Consider the following 22,609-nt stretch of genomic DNA (forward strand, 5'->3'; position numbering starts at 1 on the left):
TTTAATTGCCTGCAAAAGCTGTTTATTGCCTGCTTCCCTCCTCCACCAGCAACATTATCTCTTAAATAAACATGTTGTACTAGGTTGACAAGGGAGAGGCTAATCTGAAATAAGCAGAAATAAATATGTGAGAGCCTGGTAGGAAAGTCATAGATTTTTCCATTACAGTGCCCCCTATTCTCTCATTCTCTCATTCTCTCTCTCTCTCTCTCTCTCTCTCTCTCTCTCTCTCTCTCTCTCTCTCTCTCTCTCTCTCTCTCATTCTCTCTCTCTCTCTCTCTCTCTCTCTCTCTCTCTCTCTCTCTCTCTCTCTCTCTCTCTCTCTCTCTCTCTCGTGCTTTGCTTCTTCCTTAGTCCTTTGGTATCACCTCATTCCTCATTTTCATATTTAGGCACAGATCCGAAGTACAACAATTAGCAATGCCATAAACCATAAAAATACCAAAGCTTCATTTCTTCTTACAGCCATTCTTCAGAAAGTCAACCAGTGGGGGCAGCTAGACAGCTCAGTGGATAGAAAGCAGGGTCTGGAGACCAGAAGTCCCGGGCTCAAATCTGGTCTCAGACACTTCCCAGCTGTGTAACCCTGGGCAAGTCACTTAAGTCACATTGCCTAGCCCTCACCGCTCTTCCGCCTTAGAACCAATATTACAGTATTGATTCTAAGACAGAAGATAACACTGCTCCTTGGTTATTATCTTAAATCCTCATTTTAGAGGTGACAGCTACGTTCTCTATTATCTAGGACTGGAAGGGACCATAGAGGTCATCTCTTCTAACTTCCCCATTTTACAGAGGACGAAACAAAGGCTCAGAGAGTTAAGTGCATAACCCATGCATGGTCATTCACACAATAAATAGGCAGAGATTTAAACCCACCTTTTACTCCAAATCCATCATGCTCTCACTATACTTATCATTCTACCTCCAGATGAATTCATCCAGCCTTTTTTATTTAACCCTCAATCATCTACCAAGGGCTATACAATGTGGGTTAAGTGACTTGCCCAGGGTCATGCATCGAGGAAGTGTCTGAGGCCCCATTTGCACCCAGCTCTTCCCAACTCCAGGCCAGCTCTCTATTCACTGTGCTCTGCAGCTGCTCTTCGCCTAGTTTTTTGGAGGTGTTACTAGAAAGGCCGACTTTCCCTGCAGATACCCACTGAAACTGAACCCCTGGTTGTCCTGGGCACCTGCTCCCAGTATCACAGTGGAGGCACTGCCCCATCCTGCAAACCAAGTGGGGAAGCTTAGGAGAAAAAAGAAGGGAAAGCTTTAAGTCTTGGATCAAATGACTCTCACAGGTCATTAATTCAGTGCAGGGCTAAAGCTGAGAGCCAGGCTCTCTGGGAAGGGATCTCCTTTACACAGGAGCACCTGGCTTATTATTTAACCTCCAGGGGAACACAAGGCCTTTTTCACACCTCTCTCAGGCTCCATTTGAGGGAGGTCAGTTCACCAGCAAAGCCAGGACATTAGTCCATGTACCACCCAGTTAAAAGGTCCCCTGAGGGGTTTGGGGAACATGGGAGGGTAAAAATTTCTAAGATTCCTGGCTCAGCTATCATTTAACACAAACATACATACACACACACACACACACTCTCTCTCTTTTCACATACATACACAAGCACACTCACACACTTCTTTCATTCTTTATCATATGAATCTTTAAAAGCACTGTCTCCATTTTCTGCTCCTTTCTCAAACCTTAAACAACAAAAACCAGAATTTTTGGATTGTAGTCTGCCATTCCCAAAACTAAAATCAAATACTCAGGCATAACACTAGTGGGGAAAGTTCTTCTTAAAATTTTCATGGGACAATCCTTAACAAAACCCCAAATATCCATCCCTTACTCCAAAAAACCATAATATTTCCCTAGTAATTTAAGGGGGGAAATATAATTCTAGTATCTTAAACATAGCAAAAACATGCAGAAGATAGAATGTCATAAACAAACGGGGGAAAAGTGCTAAATGGATGAGTAAATATAGAGGTTTTCAGCAAGAGAACTTAACCATACAAATCTATTTTATGCTTACTGTCTTTCTGAGGGGAAGAAGTACCAAGCTTTAATGTTTCAAGATATTTTTAACTGTGCTTTTCTTTTTTAAAAAAAAGCTTTAAAGAAGTAGCATTGCAAGCCCACAAGCAAAACAATATTTGAATAGGCTCTCGTGATTCAACAATTCTTCTGAGGGTAGAAGCAACGAATACAAGGAGATGGCATTTTGGTCAAGGGAGGTAGAATATCTGGAAACAACCTCACCCATTTCTACTTCCTCCTTCAATCACTATCAAATAAATGAAAGTACAGTAGAAGATTTTTTAAAGTGGGGAGAAATCAGGTCAAAGATACCCTCACAGTTCCCAAAACAAAACTTTAGAAATATCTCAAAACTCCAAGACCTGCTTTAGTTCAGGTTGTCTGCATGTGATGAATGGAGATGAGTGGAGGATCACACAGATACCTCTTATCTCCATGTTCTTGTGTGAATATCTCCTACCTAGAAAGCTCTCACCAATCTCTACAAAAGCAATGGGACATCTGGAGTGAGGCAAGATGTCCAGTATGTGGCCACAATGGGAATTAGAGTGTAGAAAATCAGCTACCACTGCTCCTTACACAAACCCTTCAGCACAGTGAAATTCAAGCACTTTGCTCCAAATTTTAAAATTTAACAAAAGTGGGTGCAAAACATAGAATCTCAATGTGTGATCCAGGAACCCTGGGGGGCCATGAGATGATTTCAAGGAGTCCAAATAATCAGGAATAGTTCCATAACAATATTAGGATGTTTTAATTACTATTAATTGCAATAAACATACTACCTACATAAACAAAAGCTCTTTTGGAAGTCCTCAATCATATTTTTAAACCCTTACCTTCCATCATAGAATAAATACCAAGTATTGGTCCCAAAGCAGAACAGTAAGGATTAGGTAATGAGTTTTAAAAAAATAAACCAATCGATATTTGATAAGAATGTGACACACTGCGCCATACCTCCCCCACCAAAAAAGTGGAAAAGAAAATGGGTTGGTAACATGATGAGAGCAAGCAGAAGGAAGGACGGGAGGGAGGGAGGAAGGAAGGGAGGGATGGAGGGAGGGAGGCAAAAATGGTAGATAGGAGGGGAAAGCTAGGATAGTACAGTGGACAGAGCACTAGGCCTGGACTCAAAAAGACCTGGGCTCAAATTTGGCTCAGACACTTCCAAGCTGTGTGACTGGGCAAGTCACTTAATCCCCCCCACACTCCCCCCATTGCCTAGTCCTTAGTGCTCTTTTGTCTTAGAGATGATACAAAGATAAGGGTTGGGGGGGGGGCACAGAGATCTTGCCTCAGTTCTATCAATCCCTGACTCCCCATGCAGAACTACATTTCCCATGTCTTCCCAAAAAAGAAAACTCATAGAACTTATATGCAATTCTGGGGAGGGGGGGAAGCCTAAGGGCTCATCTATCAAAGTCAGGGGTATAGCCTATTTTTTGCTACAGACACTTGGTAATCTGCTAAAGCATATGGACCCCTTCTCAGAATACTGTTTATTGCCTACACTAAAAAATGGGGGGGGGGGTAAATTTTAGAGGTTAGTGAAAATAGCTATTTTATTTTCCTTACAAGTTCACAGAAGTTCTGAAATTTCTCCAGACTCCATGTTATGAACCCATAACCCAGTCCCCTCATTTTACAAATAAAAAAACCAAACAGTCCAGAGGTATAAAGTGACTTTCCCTAATAACAAATGACAAAAGCTCGGTCTGGAACTCAGGTATTTCGGTGCCAAAGTTCAATATTCTCTTTACTCATTACTCTACCATCAATGCCTTCTGAAGATGGAAGTCAGTATTTTTAATATATCTAATTTGAGTACCCTGAGCAAACATACATGAGTATGATCTACTAGTAATTTCTTTCTTAAGAGATTCTGCCAATTAGCTAGACAAAACAACTTTTAGAAAATGAGAAAAGTAGACATTTAAAATGCAAATTAAGAAATCAAGACCTTAAGGCAGGCAGAATTTTTAAATTTTCTGTCTACCCTCCTTTGGCAGTCTAGAGAAGCCCATGGAATTCTTCCCCAGATAGATCTTTAAATGCATAAAATAAATAAACGGGATTACAAAGGAAACCATTTATCCTAAAATACAATTATGAAAAATTTAAGTTACATGCCCAAATTAAGAATCCTTGCATTAAGTAAACTGCTTCATTGGTGAACTTAAAAACAAAAGTATCACTACTCCACCTTTCCCTAATTTTTTCTTATTATCTTAGCCTCCAGGGTCAAATTACAAAACTGAAGAAATAGGAAACCTTGTATATTTGCTGTGTAATTGGTTTCTGTATTTATATAGGTTGAGAGGGGAGAGGAAGAGAGACAGGGAGACAGATTGGGGAGGGAGGGAAGAGAGCCAGAGAGGGGGAGAGAGACAGAGACAGACAGATGAGGGAGAGAGAGATAGAGGAGAATAAAAGGGGGGAAGAGACAGAGAGACAAGGAGGGGGAATGATGGGAGGGGAGTTTTGTGTGCACACGTGGGGGCGCACATTTGTCCCTCTGTGTCTATGTAGGGAAAGAGGAGAAAGGGGGGAGTGTACAACAGACTCAGGGATACCATACCTGCCACTGGTTTCCTGACTGGCCAGACACATAAGTCGCTGGTAGGCTCCGAAGGCTGTTTTTCACTGGGGATCCCCCAAGTGTACTCCCCATTTCCCCAGAAGAAGAATCAGCGGCCAAGGCCATCGAATACTGGGGGTAGTTGTACAGATTGTTGTAGTATGGAAAGAGAGAGGGCTGGTAAAAACTGCCGTAATAGGTGGAATCGGAGACCAGGTCAGATGTGTTCTCCAGGTGCCCTCTGCTGGTGACCGAAGGGATGTCTTGAATGACCATACGACCCTCTACAGAGAGAAAAAAAACACATTCGTTTTTTTAAAATGGCAGATCAAAACTTTTCCCTCTAAACTTTCAGTATGAAATTTCCTCATTTTTTCACCAGAGCTCTAGTTATGCTCTACTGAAAAGTATGTAGAAATTAAATATATATAAATGTGAGTCAAAAGACAACAGCCCATGATTACTTTAATAGATAACATAAAAAATAATCAAAAGTGTTCTCAATTTCACACAGCCTGGAACATTTGGCTTCATATACCAATTCTCAGCTTGGTTTTAGGAGACCCAAGGGGAAGTCCAGTTAATTTGGGATGAATTTAAGACAGGATTAATTTTAATTAAAGCATAAATATTATGTGCAATACTTCTAGTATAAAATTGAGATTTTGTTTTTTAAACCCTTATCATCCATCTCAGAATCAATACTGTGTATTGGTTCCAAGGTAAAAGAGTGGTACAGGCTAGGCAATGGGGGTTAAGTGACTTGCCCAGGGTTACACTGCTCAGAATTATCTGGGGCCACATTTGAACCCAGAACATCCCATATCTGAGCCTGGCTCTCAATCAACTGAGCCACCTATCTGCACTCAAAGTGTTGTTGTTGTCAGAGCAAGGTAGATACTATGGCTCTAAAATGATTGCAAATGCTGGCCTCAACACAACTGAATAAAATTTTTAAAAAGGTAGCAAGTACTCTTTGATGTTCCTGGTAATCATGGACCCTTCTCCTTGGGACATTTGTTTTGTTTTCAAAATAAACAGCAACAAAAAAAATAATAAAATGATTGCAAATCAGTGTGTCAAACCTTTAAAATTAAGATAAATATTTAAAGTCAACATTGTGTACTTAAACTTCCTGTCACAGCTGATACTGTATCCTTCATACACCAGGACATCAGCCTAAAATTCTACAAAAGCAGGGCACCCATTGAATAAACTAATAAGACTACAACTTGACCAACCTGTCAATTTTCTCAGTCTTATACTTTGGGGAGAGGGATTATGTATAACCATCCAGTAGGTTCTTTATGTCCTTTCTGAATTTGGATTTACTGACCCCACATAATGTCCCTGCAAACACATTACAAACTCCTTGTAAATTTTATTTTTCTTTACTTTTTTTCCTTTCCCTGGGTAATGAGGGAAGAAATGACCATTTCTCTATTTGCATTCTCCTGCCCCCCTGCTCCCCTGCAGTGTGTAAAAGCTATACATTCCATTCACTCCTCTTGGGGGAACAGCAGAAGTCTAGGAAAAGTCTGCTTTTTTTTTCTTTCTGGAGTTCCCCAGTGGATTTCTTTCCTCTTCTGACAACCAACTGCAGGCACACTTCCTTCAATTGCTTGTTCTCTTTCATAATTACAAGGGAATACATTAGATTGAAACTTCATTGCCCTTTAAGAGCTGTAATCATTCGTGTAAACACTAACCCAGTACCAGGCAAAGAATAGCATTAGAATGTAAGAGGTCAAGAACCTTCCTAACTCTTGGACTCTAAATCTCCTCACTCTTTCATTCCACCCAATGGATGCTCCTAGTCACATTAGTTTTGGCTGACTCAATTTACAAAGGAATAAAAATAAAAATAAGAACAATAACTCTTAAAGTAGATAAAGACAAAGAAAACATCCACAAATTCCTCAGCAAGCAATAAACTAAAGACTATGTAATATTATATAAAGATTATGTATTATTTGTTTGGAAACATCTGAAGGAACCCAACCATTACTTTTCAATTACCTATTTTCTAAACTTCCCATTTCCCCCACCCCAAAATATCACTTCATATATTATTTTTAAGCCCTTATCACCTTTTATGTTAAGTACGGTACTTCAAAAATTTAAAAAGTTATAACTAGAACTCCTAACATTTATGTAAAGATGGCTGGTTCCTATCATCTTAATCATGCACAATTCAAATATCCATGGAAACATGATCTATACATACTGTGGCTATGAAGTAAAAATAACAAGGTACTCCTGAAACCATCCTACTCCAGCAATTCTAATGTTACTAAGGCCACTCCTGACATTTTCCCACATAACTCTACTGAGTTATCAAATAGTATCAACCAAATGAGTTCTATGTAAATAATTAAAGTTATTTTGGTATCTAAACCACTCCACTGTCTTATTCATGGACAGTGTACACAGGCTAAAAGAGAGAACCTTTTTCATATCCATGCATCCCAATTTCAATCTCTTGTCATCTTCTCCCATCTTCCAGAACCCCCGAATGTAATGGAGAGTCACATCTTAATGCTCTACACAAATGGAAGGGAAGTCCAGCTGTGAACCATTCAAAAAAAAAGTGTTGTGTGTGTGTGTGTGTGTGTGTGTATACATACACAAATATGCAAATACAATATACATGTGTATATTCATTTTTGACCTAAAAATGTTTATTATATTCAGATTTCCTTTGTTTATTCCCCAGGAAAGCCTGCTAGGTATTCTAGGTTCTGCTGGGTGCTGTGGAGGAGGACACTTCCTGTCTAAGGATTTTATAACCTAGTTGTAGGATATGAGATGTATATATAGAAAGTGACAGAAAGGGCAGTTCATGGGCACCATGAAAGATCAGGCAGAAAAAGTCAGTCCCACAGGACTATGGTGGCTGTGAAAAGTTTCACAGAAGAAATAATATGGATTTTATTTAAGTGGCATCACATATGGATAGGACTTTTAGTAGACAAAAGGAGGTAAAGGCATTTAAAGCAGAAGGAAAGGTTTATTAATATCTCATCTTAGAAATAAGTTTAGCATTCCATGGAACATAAATGCATTCTAAAAAATCCTAAATGAAAATGAAGTATAGGGGGGCAACTAGGTGACTCAGTGGATTGAAATCCAGGCCTAGAGATGGGGTGGTCTTGTGTTCAAATCTGGCCTCAGACTTCTCCTAGTTGTGCGACCCAGACAAGTCACCTAACCCCCAACTGCCTAGCCCATGCCACTCCCTCTGCCTCAGAACTAATGCATGGTATTACTTCTAAGACAGAAGGGAGGGAGGAAAGGAGGGAAGAATGGAGGACAGACGAGCATTTGCCTTAAATACTTTGTAGAAAACTTTTAGGATGGATTCTATTTCATGATGTTCTAATATCCAAGTTAGCAACATAATGCCACATTAAAAAAAATCAAGAGTACCAATCTTGGTTCTTAGGAAATATGACAGCTTTCTTAGATTAATCATCACTTTTGGAATTGTTATTCAATAGATATTTTAGGCCTTGCATTCGAAGAAGTGAAGCTAAATGGGTTAAATAGTCTTGTTAACTGCCAATTTGTATAGAAGAAATGACTGCAACAACAGTAAGCCAAAACTTGAAAAATATGAAGCAGAGGGCAGGGTATTATTGAAATCCTTTTGTTCTATAGGCCATTGAACTCAGAAAGAAAAGCAATCCTTTCTTACCCTTCCTCAGAACTATGTGCGAGGCAGCAGCAATTATGGACTTTAATACTTAACCTAACATTAGTTCTCAAAAATTTGCTCAGTTACTTCCCCGGTTTTTCATAGAGATCCCAGTTCCTGCGACTTTTTTTTTTGCACTGATATATACAAGGTGAAATATGATTCACTCACTCATGAAAAGATCAATATCCACCCATGAGAAATACCATCATTGATCTTTCAGTGTTGTGCCCCGGTCTTCAGGTCTATGGCATATTAATTGCAGTTAACCAGTAATTCATTCTAAGGTTTGTGGTTGGGGGGGCAGAGTTCCATCCCTAGACAAAAGCTCCTAGGAGTAGCCACGCCTTGGGAGATCTGTCAAATTTACCTGCTGAATTTCTCCAATTCAAACCTACAATCTCCTAAAAAGGTGTCCCTAAAAATAAGGTGACCTAACAAGAGGAACAGCCTGCATGGGTCTGCCACAGGTCCCTCAGCCTCTCCTCAGCTACTCAAAGATAAGCGAGAGTCCTGCAAACTAGCAGGGGAACTTCCGGGGCAGCAAGGAAGAGGCAACCAGGGAGGTGGCTGCTGACTCCTGGGCAAAAGTGGCTTTTAAAAATCCGGGGGTGGGGGGGAAGGGCACAGCTGGGTGTCTCAGTGGATGGAAAGCCAGGCCTAGAGATGGGAGGTGCCAGGTTCAAATCTGGCCTCAGACACTTCCCAGCTGTGTGATCCTGGGCAAGTCACCTCACCCCAATTGCCTAGCCCTCACTGCTCTTCTGCCTTGGAGCCAATACACAGTATTGACTCCAAGACGGAAGGTAAGGGTTTAAAAAAAATCCTGTGGAACAGAAACATAATGCAATAATCCTGTTCCATCGAGAATCATGAATATGGGGAACTTAGAGAAGCACAGAAAGATTTCTGTGGATGTATATACAAACTAAAGCAAGAACTAAAAAAGTAATATTCACAATGACAACAACATAAGCAAAAAGAGAATTCCTGAAATGCTATATACTTACAATGACCAAGGCTGGTCCCTGAGGTGTTGACAAAATATACCTGTATCCTCTTTTGGCAAATGTTGGGGACTATGAGTGTGGAATATGGTATATACTCACAGATATGGACATCTTGTTAATTGGGTTTGCGGAACTTTTCTGCCAAAACCCTTTTATGTTAAACTCTTTGTTAGAAGGAATGGTTCACAAGTTAGGAGAAAGAAAAAAGATATGTTTAGAAACAAAAGTTATAAAAAAGAATAGCTATTGGGGCAGCAGGTGGCTCAGAGCCAGGCCTGCAGTCAAGGTCCTGAGTTCAGATCTGGCCCCAGACTCTTCCTGGCTGGGTGACCCTGGACAAGTCACTTAACCCCAATGGCCCAAACCCTTACTTATTCTTTTGCCTTGGAACTGATACATGATATTGATTCTAAGATGGAAGACAGGGGTTTAAACCCTTCCCTTCTCTCAATAAAAGCAAGAACAGTAACAGCTAAGCAACAACTCTTAGATCTCCAAGTTGCTGTCACCAATTAACGTCAATTTATTAAGCACATACTATGTTGTCAATGATGTGGTGCTGTTAGGTGGGATCCAGGGTAGAAGTTGATCTTACTCTTTCCATCAGCCAATCAGTAAGTATTTTTTTCAAACCCTTACTTTCCATCTTACAATCAATATTGGGTACCAGTGCCAAGACAGAAGAGTGGTCAGGACTAGACCATGGGGCTGAAGTGATTTGCCTAGGATCACATAGCTAGGCAGTTTCTGAGGCTACATATGAGCCCAGGAATTCCCATTTCTAGGCCTGATTCTAAATCCATTGAGTCATCTGTCTACCCCATTCAGTATTTTTTATTATCTACTTTTATTACTATAAAGAATATTTAGTAGCTGTATTTATAATAAATATTACATGCATATCAGTAGATTGACCTCCAGATATTTTATACATTAATACTTATTTTCATTAGAATTTCTCTTATTGTCATTTCTTCCTAGTTTTTGTTCATTACAAATAAAAATGCCAACAATTTGGGAGGGTGTCAATAAACATTTATTAAGTGACTACAAGATGCCAGGCACTATGCTAAGTTCTCTGGACAAAAAGAAGGGTAAAAGACAGTCCCTTACCTAAAGAAGTTCACAATTTCATGGGGGTAGATTCATGTATACAGTCAAGTAGTATACAGGATAAATAGGAGATAATCAACAGAGGGAAGGCACTAGAACTTGGGAGGGGGGCTGGTAAAGGCTTTTTGAATTTGAAGGAAGTCAGGAGGCAGAAATGAAAAGGCATTGCAGGTCTGGAGGATGGTAAGAGAAAATGTCTGAAGCCATTGAGACGGAGTGTCTCTGGATGTGAAAGCAAGAGAAGGTAGAGGAGATATGGAAGATGGTTTGGATTTGAGCCTGGAGATGATAATTAAATGCCACATAGGAGTTTCACTACAATGACTTTGCCTTTATACCTTTGTCTGGTGCCTACTTTTATCTAGGTATAATGCTGTTGTCCCTTGATTTGGGGTGGGGGCAATACCAAAGAGATATATTAAAATCCAGATAATCCCAGAGGATATTTTTTTGGATCCCTACACTGTCTGGAAGAAAGGCTAGATGGGACATATTTTAAGATTTGTGATTTTATCGTTTTGGGGATTCTCTCCTCTAATGCAGACTGGAAGTCCTATACAACTTGTTAGATGGCATCTGAGAGTAGTTGTGGCCAAAAAGTTCATTAGCTGGAAGTCAGCTTTGTGATGAGGCTAGACTATTTATTTAGCTGGATTATTTCTCAGGTGCAAGACATACAGAGTGTTTTCATTTGTAAAATGAGGTCACGAGACCATGGCTTTAGAGCTGGAAGGAATTCTGGAGGCCATCTAATCATAGGAGCATAGACTTAGAACTGGACAGAACCTCAGAGGTCAGAGGTTGGACCTCTCATTTTGCAGATGAGGAAAGGGCTACGGGATGCCTTCCCACCCCCCCACCCCCAACCCTCCTGTCACACAGGTATGGAGTAACCAAGGTGGCGTTTGACCATAAGGCTCTCTGACTCTCAATTTTGTTGCTTACTCTTCCACATTTCTTCCATCTTGAAAATCTATTCCTCCTCTGAATCCATTCATTGCTGGGTAGGTTCTTGAAAAAGGCTCAGCTTGCTAGGTCATCTAAGAGAGCCCAGCATCCCTTGGTCCAAGTCATAATGAGGCATCAAAGCAGAACTCCTAGGGGAGGTCTTACTCTAATAAATAAAATAGGAAGGAAATTCTGTTGTATGGGCTGAAACTCTGGAATCTCTCCAATGTAGGTACAATTCTCAGATATTGGGGAAATCCAAATGGCAGAAGTTGGTTGGTCTCCTTATAGAAACCAGAGATGGGGGCAGACAGAAGCTTGATGAATGAGTTTGCACTTTACCTACTGTTCCACACCATTAACTGATAACTGTAATTTTCTACAAGGGGTACTAGATAATAAAGAGCAGAAGGCTCATCGCAATCCATCATCACTATTAGAAAAAGAATTCAAAGCACATGTTTTACCACAGTAGGTCAAGTTGTGCCACTTTTATGTTCTAATGAAGTCACATTATTTGCTAGCTTGTTTGTTACCTTCCCTAGAGGTAGAATTACTCTCATTTCTTTTGGAGGTACTGTCAATTAGTTTATCCACACTCCTTCCTTTCTGCCATTCCCTTATCTTTCTGAAATGTTTAAGTCAAGGTGATTTGCAGAGGTTATAACCAAAGAGGGTCCTGAAAGAGAAAAGGAACCTGGGCTTAGATTGAAATGTTTAAAGCTGGATCCAGGGCTCAAAGGAAGGCACAGAAGAATGTTTTAGAGAAGTTTCTGGTGCCAAGGAAGGCCAGGGCCATTGGGTATACTGGAACAAAGTAAACCAAACTGGGAAGTGTGGAGGGCACATGAAAGACAAGATAATGGTAGGAACAAAATGAAAAATCTTCAAAAGAAAGCATTTTTGATTTGGGGGGGACACAGCATTGGCAGGGTAACAAAAAAAAAGACACTCTGGGAAGACAAAGTAGTAAAGAAACATTTAAAACACCGCACACTAAACTGGTAAAAAGAAGAGGGTAGAGGCAAGAAAGACCATGACCAAAGTTCACATCAGTCCAGACAGATATCTGTAAAACTGAGAATTGCCACTGAGGAAGAAATAAAGACTGAGTAGTAGCTAATAAATAATGCTCTAAGCAAGATGAAGGCATGGAATTTTAAAGTATTTTTTTCCCCATATACTCGATGCAACAACTTACACCAGGGATTTTTTTTAACCCTTACCTACTTTCCATTTTAGAATCAATACTGGTTCAAAGGTAGAAGAGTGATATGGGCTAGGTAATGGAGGTTAAGTGGCTTGCCCAAGGTCACACAGCAAGGAGTGTCTGAATCCAGATTTGAACCCAGGACTGCCCATCTCCAGGCTTGGCTTTTAATCCACTGCTACCTAGCTGACCCTATACAAAGGATTCTTAGCATGCCTCTCCATTGGATAATCTAGTGAAGTCAATGGACTAGCTTTTCAGAATAATGTTTTTGAATATATAAAATAAAATGTTTAGGATTACAAAAGAACAAAATTATGGTGAAACACGGTGACAATTTTCTTTTAAATTCCTGACAAGTAGCTAAAAACTCCTGCCTTAGATACTTCCTCATCATCGACAAAATACTCAGATGTGGTAGAAGGGAGGAATCCTTCCCTTGGAGATGGAAAATATTTATATTTTTACACAGTGATGAAAATTTTAAGAGATGTGACATTCAAAGAGGAAAGAACCTACTTGTACAGTAATAGTTATAGCAGATCTTTTTGTAGTGGCAAAGAATTGGAAATTATGGGAATCAATTGGAGAATGACTGAACAAATTGTGATACATCTTGGTACTGGAATACTATTGTGCTGTAAGAAATGATAAGCAAGATAATTTTAGAAAAAGCTGGAAAATTTGGCATGAAATGATGCAGGATGAAATAAGTAGAAGTGGGAGAACATCATACACAGTAACAGCAGTAATGTATGATTATCATCTGTGAAGACTTGACTGCTCTCAGCAATGCAATGAACTGGGACATCCCGAAAGACTTACAATGGTGAATGTTAGCCACCTCCAGAGAAAGAACTGTTGGAGTCAGAAGGATACAGATCAAAGCATACTATGTTTTACATCAGTGTGTTTATGGTTTTATTTTAGAGTTTTGGTTTTGTATGCGTGTGCTCTTATAACAATAACCAATATGGAAGTGTTTTTCCATGACAATGAAAATAAAAGAGATGTGACACTCCCAGTACCTCAAGTTGCCTGAAATCAAATAACTACCTTTCTCCTCTCTACTGAGTACAAGGGTGGTGTATTATCTCCTCACATCTATGCCCATCATTGCTCTCTTAGAGAATTGCTCAATTTGCTCTCGAGAGAACATAGCTAACTAGATGTGTACACATCGATTCAGGAAGAAAACTCTAAAGAGAGGCTATTTCTGAACTGATTACTAAAAAGCAGCACCCAAAGAAATTGTTGCTATCCCTTCTAATGGCATGGATACTATTTCTTTTCTTTTATTTCCTTCTCCTTGGACAGCCAAGTGATGCAGTAAAGCATTTAACTTGGAATCTAGAAGACCTGAATTCAAATCTTCCTTCCATCACTTACTAGCTATTTGATCCTGGGCAATCATTTAACTCTTCAATCTGTTTCCTCATCTTTAAATGAAGATAATAATAACACCTAATTCACAGGGTTACTGCAAGGTTTGAGTAAGAGAACATAAAGTCATTTGCAAAATTTCAAGTATCATATAAATGCTGGTTACTATTATTCTTCAATTAATGGCACCTACCTACCCAGCTCAGGGTGGAGTGTGTGAGGGCTTGCTCATGCCCTGGCACCCAGCTCTCATCTGTGGATCTAAGAAGTCGAGTATGCACAGTGTAGATAGGCTAAACCAAGCGGCCACAAACTAACTCTTCAGTGAGTTAGGGAGGTGTCTACATCACACATGTGAAGACTTCCCTCAGTTGAATGAGTGCACTACAACAATTTGTTCCAATGGCATGAAGGCAGCTAAGGCAGGTGCTGTGGGACACAGACATCAGAGATGCCAAGTCCTCCACCACATCTCTGGCTATCACCGCTCATCCTGAATTGTGTTCTGCTACTAGACTTGTATCACTCTGGAAGAGGGAGTGAGGTTGTTAAATTCAATTCATGAACGAGTCAAGATGTCACCCTCTACAAAAATGAAGAACAAACAACAACAGCCTACCAGGGATATTGTGAAGATCAAACAAAACAGCAAGTGTAAGACTCTCAGCATAGTGCCTGCACATAGTTAAGTGCTACCTAAATATTACCTGCTATTCTTATTTCCTGTGCTCTCTTGGTCAATCAGTCTATTACTACAAGTCTGTTAAGTACCTATTTTGAACCAGACACTAGGCCATGCATTGGGACCAACCTCCTCATTTTATAGATGAAGAAAATGAGGCTCAAAGTAGTTCAGCAAAATATCCAAGGTCACTAAGGTAATAATCATCAGAAGCAAATTTTGAACCCAAGTTTTCCAAATTCTGAACTTCTGAAAGTGTTATCTTATTCTGTTCCCCCTTGTCTCATTCACCTAGGTTTTGGACTTGCAAGTTCTCTGTTCTATCATTATTGAATCCTACTCGTAACACTCAAGCCCAGTGACTACTGACTCCTATTCTAGATTATATTCATGATGAGGCCAATGTTTTCTCTCCTAGCTCAATTTTCTCTCAAGAAGGGCCTAACGAGGATTTTTGAACCCTAGTAATTTCTACAATGAATTCTTACTCCAGTGCCTCAGCATGTGGCTATAAGTTCTTGAAGGCCATTTCATAAAAGCTCAAGCTCTGACAGGTCAATCCACCAATCAATAAGCATTTATTAAAAGCATCCAATTAAGTGCCAGGCACTGTGCAAGCACAGAGAATGCAAACATAAAGAATAAAACAATATTTGCTATCAAGAAGTTGACATTCTAACAGTGGAGGAAAGTATATTTTCATATATAAAAATACATATAAAGAGAATAAATACAGAAAAAGGTATAAAGTAATTAAGGAAGATGGGAGGAAGAGTATTAGTAGTTGAGACGGTCAAGAAAGGCTGCTTCATGGAAAAAGTAGTTAGTACTTGAGCTGTGAAAGAGAGACAGACAGACAGACAGACAAACAGACAGACAGACAGACAGACAGATAGGAGAGAGGGAAAGAAAAAGACAGAAAGCCTAAGAGGGAGACAGAGAGAGGGAGACAGAGACCAAGAGAGAGTATGAGAGAGGGAAAAAGGGAAGAGAGAGAGAAAAAAACAGAAATAAAAATGGAGAAACAGAGAGACAGAGAGAGAATGCATAGCATAGAGAGGAATGTAAAAAGGAATAGAGAGGGAAAAAATTCATTAGTGGCTTTAACAATACAATGTGCAGATTTCATCTCTGTAAAAGAACATTTCCTATAACATTCAAGTTTCCATAAAACTCCTCCCCCAACTTTTCCCTCATGCAACTCTTATACCTAACCAAGAAAATTATGTGTAGGGAGTGCCAGAATATTTTCTCCTCCTCCTTCCTTCTGCTGTTTGAATAACAGAAGAAAATAAAGTTCATTGGTCCCAAGGTATGCATTAATATGGTGAGGCTAATAACTGGGAAAAACTGGAGAAATAAGAATAAAAGGAAGCTAGTCCCAGAGGAAAGCAATGACAACAGGATTAAGATCTCTTTGGTATTTTCTTCTCCTCTTTTCCAATGGGAAGATGACTCTAAATCACAAAGAACACTTCAAGCCAGTACACCAGAAAAGGCAAGGGAAAAGGAATCAGCACATTCCTCCTCCTTTTCTCATGCATCAAAATAATAAAGAGAGAGATAAACATTACAGACAGTCATAATATCTGCAACCTCCTCCAAAATTAGCCAATTAATGACTCTAAACTCATATACTTCTCTCATCTCCATAAAATAAATAATTTATCCATTAGTGCATATAAATACTGTATACATTTGTGATGTCAAAGTTTAACACTGCACTAAGACATTTGGGACACTCATTCATATTTTCTAAAAAGTTTCTAAAAAAGATTTCAAAAAAAAATCTACAGTATTACAGTATCTACAGATTTCTAGATCTATCTTACAACAGTAAGTTGGATCCAGAATTGAACAGGAGAAGGGGAGAGAACTAGCAAAGTTCTGGGAAACTTCAAAGGTCTTTTTAGGACTGTGAACTTCTCCTTAAAATAAGGAACCATCTTTTAAATATCCATAGTCTACCAATATTGTTATATGGATGAAATTCACTGAAAGATATAGGCTCTTTAGAAATGAAAATGAGCATCACTCAGAAGACAATGGAGAGGTACACAGTGGGCTTTAAAGCATCACAAGTAAGAATAAAGGACTCCAAGTATATATAAGACAAAAAGAAGATGTGTCAATTAACAGATGAGAAAACAGGAGGACAACCAATGGATAGCCTTTGTATTCTGCTGGTATCCTCAAGATGTCGAGAGAAAGTGAAGAAGGCATCTAAAAAATGGGGTGCCCACCCAGTGGCAAATTTATTAGAGGTCTTGGACAGGAATAAAGCAATTAATAAGCATTTAGTGTTCTGACCACATACATACCAAGCCTTATACCCACACAGGTTAAGCAGGCATAGACAGTTTTCAATCTATACCTCTGGAAGGAATGTCAACATTGATGAAATCACAATATTTAATCATAAATTAGTTATCATAGTAGTCTCTATCTAAGGTATCTGATGAAATTATAAGAAGGAAAAAGGAAGAATTTCACAGATAACTCTTTTCAACTGACCACATTCATCTTATTGACTGGGCAGCAGGGAGAATAAAAGATGCTTCAGTGTTTATTCTTTCTTGATTTAAAAATCTTTTAAAAGCACTTGATGAGGTAAAAGAAATCAGAATCTTGAAGGCTCTCTTCCAAGAAGAGGTCTTCTAATGCACATATAAAGATTACACAAAATTCCTTGAAAAAAATCAACCACAAAGTCAGTAGTTACTTATCCTCCAATTGTCATAAAATGAAGGACAAAACAAGGAAATAATGCCCAACAAAAGCTTTCGCTACTAGCACAAGCATGTCCTATGCAAAACTCAAAGAGAAGGATTCTCTAAAAAAGGTTAAGTCAATGCATGCAGACTGCATTGAGTCCCAGAAGTGTACCTCCTCAACAAGACCCATGAACACTCAAAAGAGATCATTTGATCATCATTCAGACACCAGAAAACAAGTTCATAAAAAAAAACAATATATTATGTCTTTTTTACAGTTAGATAAACACCCCACTCAAGCAATCCACAAATACATCTATTTTGGATGGGCACTGTAGATGGACAATGAGAAAGGCCCAGAACTGAAGATGATAAAGAGAATAGCTTACTGGATCATATTTGCCAATTTGGGCATCATGTTGTTTTGTTTTGTTTGTTTTTAACCAATGAACTGGTGACTTTCTTTTAAATCTTTTCAACTTTCCAATGACTACTTCCCCCTTTATTGTTGTTGTGCAGTCATCTCAATCAAATCTGATTTTTATGACTCCATTTGGGGTTCTCTTGGCAAAGATACTGGAGTGGTTTGTCATTTCCTTCTTTGGTTCATTTTATAGATGAAGAAACTGAGGCAAATGGGGTCAAATGACTTACCCAAAATCACAAAGCCAGTAAGTATTTGGGCCAGATTTCAACTCAGGGAGATGAGTCTTCTTAACTCCAGGTCCAACACTTGATCCATTGGACCACCTAACTTCCCCTTTCCCCAACCCCCAAAGCCCCAGTAGAACATATTGTTCTAACAAAGAAATAGAGTTAAGCAAAAATTAACAGACCGGTCATATTAGATTATGCAGGCTTAATTCGGTAAATATAGTCTGCCCCTCTCTGCCAAGAAAAGGGAGGATACAGAATCATGGATTTAGAGTTGAAAAGGCCTGACCCCTTAATTTTATAGATAGCAAAACCAAGATCTAGAAAGGTCAAGTGACCTGACTACTACATAGTGAATTTCAGAAAAAATCATAGGCATCATTTCTTACTTACCTTTGCATCTAGCCCACTGCCTCTTTCAACGATCTGAACATAACAGATTCAAAGAGAATAGACCTAGGAAGGAGCACAGAGGAATCTAATCCAACGCCCTCATTAGAAATGGAAGCTATGCCAAAAGAAATGACAAAGAAGATGAGCACAAAAACACCTGGAAAGATAAAAGTGATGCAATAGGAAGTGAAAAGAACTAGGAGAACATTGTGCACAGTAACAACAATGATGTGTGACAACTGTTATCAACAAGGCAAAGATCCAGGACAAGTCCAAGGATATCCACTGCCATTGAAGGAATAGACAGAATGCAGATTGAAACATGCCATTCTTCACTTTAATTTCTCCATGAATTTTGCTTTAGTGTAAGCAGTATGTGTCTTGTTTAATAACATGATGAACAGGGAAATATGTATTATATGATATATGTACAATATATGTCATATTGCCTACTTTTGGGGGAGGAGGGAGTATTGAGAGAAAGTGGAAATTTTTCTCAAGTTTATTAGTTTCTTGTTGAATAGTAGGGTTTTGAAAAGAATGATGATAATCATACAAAAACACTAATGAATCATTAAAAATACAAATAAGATAACAAGAAAATGCAGGTTCTGTGTGTGTAGGACTCAGAAAAGTAAAGCATTCTTGGAACTACCATTTGAAATATGTTTGAGAGGGAGGTGATGGAGAAGAGAGACGGAAGGAAGGAAGGAAGGAAGGAAGGAAGGAAGGAAGGAAGGAAGGAAGGAAGGAAGGAAGGAAGGAAGGAAGGAAGGAAGGAAGGAAGGAAGGGAGGGAGGGAGGGAGGGAGGGAGGGAGGGAGGGAGGGAGGGAGCCAGTTTGTATGCCTCCAGTGTCTCAAATGCTCTCTCCTCCTCAACTCCACATTCTGGCATGCCTAGCTTCCTTCAAGAATCAATTCAAATCTCATCTTCTATAGGGAGAATACCTTCCACTTAATATATATCATATATATTAAATGACTATTACAATATATAATTTTGTCCTTTAATATATTATTTTCTTTATATTCCATCTTTATAATTTTTCTATATCATTTTCTGGTATATTACATTATATGCATGTATATAGTGAATAAATATTTTTTACATATTATCTCCCTCATTAGAATGTAAGCTCCTTGAGGACAGGTAGTATGTTTCTGACTTTCTTTGTAGTCATCCAGTGCTAAGCACCATGTGTGGCACACATGCTTGACTGACTGTGTGATGTTAGGTAAACCATTTTGGTAATTTCTTGGTGCTCATTTGTCTCTGAAAAATAAAAGTAAGAGTAAATGTTCTGAAGTCTCTTCAAGCTCTAGCTCCATAATTCTATTTATGCCAGGAATCAACTATCTTTGCATACAAAAGATAGATGCTCTACATATTTAATATTATGGAAGTGGAAGACTGCTTTTTCTGCTTTGTCAAGACAAAAGTGGCCATCTAAACTAAATATCAGAGATTAATATTTAGGAAGGGATACGGACTAGATCTGTTGCTTCTCTGGGAGAAGGAACTCCCAGGGGATGAAACACCCTCTAGAGGGAGCATTTAAGTAGCTAGCACTATACAAATTGTCCTTATTCTTAATCCTTAGTATTTTCTGTCAAATAATCAATATTATTAATGCAGAAATAACCTGTCTCAGAAGAAAAAATCGACCACTCAGCAAAAAAATAATAAAGCCCAACTCAAATGTATATCTTTGGAGTACTGCAAAAGGTCAGACTTGGCCCTCATAGTCTTCCCCATGGGCTGGGTCCTTTGTTTTACTGCTAAACTATGTTGATTCAACTCCTGACCTTCTCAGAGGTCAGGCAGTAACCTTGAAGGAAGCTGATGTGATATCAGTCTCTAAAGTCATAATCAGAAAACGTAGGAACAATATGTTTCACTCACCAAACAATCATGGCAGAGCCACTGTAAATGTCAGACACAAACTCAGCCTCAGTACCCCTTTTCTTTTTTTGTGAACATTCAAGCATAGTGTAGGGAGTAATGCTCTCTCTCTCTCTCTCTCTCTCTCTCTCTCTCTCTCTCTCTCTCTCTCTCTCTCTCTCTCTCTCACACACACACACACACACACACACACACACGTACGCGCATACTCTTTTTAATAATTTTCCCCTCCTTACTGCTTCTTCCTAACCCAATTCTGCTTCTGAGAAGCAGAGTTCTTTAGTGTTTCCCCTTAAGAAAGAAAGGAATTTTTTTTTTTGGCTGCTGTTGTTCCAGCGCTGAACTTTTAGCTTGTCATAAAGTTAATGTGCTATTCAATGTTCATTCTAGGTAAGACTATGGGGCTGTGTATTTTCTGCCACCCCTCAAAAGGCCATTATCTGTAATTACCCATTACCATGCATAATTATTTCTCCTAGCCTGGTCCATGACCTCTAGGACTTTATGCCGTTACAGCTCACTACACCATCTTATCAAATTTGTGAAGGAAGCTTTTTTGACCTTTAGTGCTTTTCAATGCATAGACAAAAGCTGCCAGTAAATTGCCTAACAGGTAAATCATGAATTATTACTGGTCCACTAAGGGAGCATACAATCCATAATTTAGTCAGGGGGGTTCCAAATCACCTACCCCTTCCCTGGCCCCTGCACACCACTGGAAGGCCAGCCCTCACAGGCCACTGCCACCAGCAGCAACCACCTTGGGGAGCCAGAGACCTTCTCCCCTGTCCTATTTAATCAGCAAGTAACCAGGAGAAAGACCAATATCATTTTCCACCATTGAGAGTCACAGACCTTTCCCATTCCCAAACTAACCCTCACTGCCCACTGCCTAGCTCCTACAAGATATGAGATGCCCAACATCAATTGATACCTATGCCAACTTCTATTAGAGGTATCCCAAAGCTTCTCTGATCCTTGAACCCATTATCTTCTGGGTAGCAGACCATCCATCCCTTTATTGGGGAATTGCAATTGCCCCATTTATTGGGGAATTGCAATGCCCTATAACTGTCCATGTCAGAACCCAAGTACTATCTGAACTTTCTGTCATGAAGAATGATTCAAGTCTGGAGAATGTTCTTAATTTTTCTATTAATATCCCCAGTGTTTAGCACAGTTTTGGGACCACAATAAACACCTAATTAAGAAATGCATTTCCATTCCACTTCTAAATTCATCTATTCCACCTGTTGGGGCCAACCTTAAGATAAAAGGAAAATAAAGCACAATTAATCTTTGATTGTTCAGAGAGATTCTATTAATTATCTAGATCCCTTTCTTTTGCCTTCGTTATATCCTACCTAACAACACTTCTACCAAAAGAAGAAAGGAGTGTTATTAAGAAGTTAAATTTGAATCACAAAGCAAATATGTATTAAGTAGATTTTTGTTAAAAGAAACCTTTGGTGGGCAAGAAAGTTTGCAATTAAAGGCTAAAATGCATTTAGCTTTATTATCCATAGACTTAAAACCTACATAATAGCTAGCATTTATATAAATACACAAAGCACTTATGTAAATATATTTATGTAGAAGTTATATATTTATGTAAATGATTTATATTTACAAGCTGTGTGTGTACACCTGCACACATATGCACAAACTTTACAACTATCTCATTTTATTATCACAAAACTCTGGAAGGTTTTATCACCTACATTTTATGAATAAGGAAACTATGGCAAACAGCCTCAAAACTCCTAAGTGTCTAAGGCCAAGGGCTGGATTTGAATTTAGCTCTTTCTGTCTGCAGGTGCCATGCTCAATCCACTACACCCCTTAGCTTCTTCTCTGTATCCTCAGGATTAAGAAGAGTGGGGAAAATGGAATTTGGTTTATTTTTGCTTCTGCTTTGCATCAAGAATAAATACTGAGAATCCTGGTTTTTAGAGCTAGAAGGAAATTTGGAGCCCTTTGAATCTAATCTCTCATTTTACAGATGACCTTGGACAAATCACTTAACCTCTGGGAAACTGTTTTGTTACATGGAAAATGAGAGAACTTGACCTCTAAGTCCCCTTGCAGCTCAAAATCTATGTAGACCTTCTTAACCTCCCTAAGAGACTCTCTTTGATTACTGGATGTTCTGCTAGATCAGTCTTTCCAAAAAACTATTACTTGGACTCCTGGTCTTCCTGCTAGCCATCATTTCCTCAGATTCTAAGGGGAAGAAAAAGACAAAGGTATAAAATATAAACACTGAGTGG

The 22,609-nt window shown here is 39.0% G+C and overlaps 1 protein-coding gene across 1 annotated transcript in view; it reads right to left on the bottom strand.

Annotated features, from left to right (window-relative positions):
• Nucleotides 1-22,609, bottom strand: part of DMRT1 (doublesex and mab-3 related transcription factor 1) — a 140,729-nt gene that overhangs the window by 83,605 nt on the left and 34,515 nt on the right. Inside the window, exon 3 of the mRNA XM_001365581.4 lies at nucleotides 4,632-4,915. Within this exon, the coding sequence (XP_001365618.1) occupies nucleotides 4,632-4,915 (284 nt within the window). The remainder of the gene's footprint in view (nucleotides 1-4,631; nucleotides 4,916-22,609) is intronic.

This window comes from Monodelphis domestica, chromosome 7, assembly GCF_027887165.1.
Source record: "Monodelphis domestica isolate mMonDom1 chromosome 7, mMonDom1.pri, whole genome shotgun sequence".
Lineage (NCBI taxonomy): Eukaryota > Metazoa > Chordata > Mammalia > Didelphimorphia > Didelphidae > Monodelphis > Monodelphis domestica.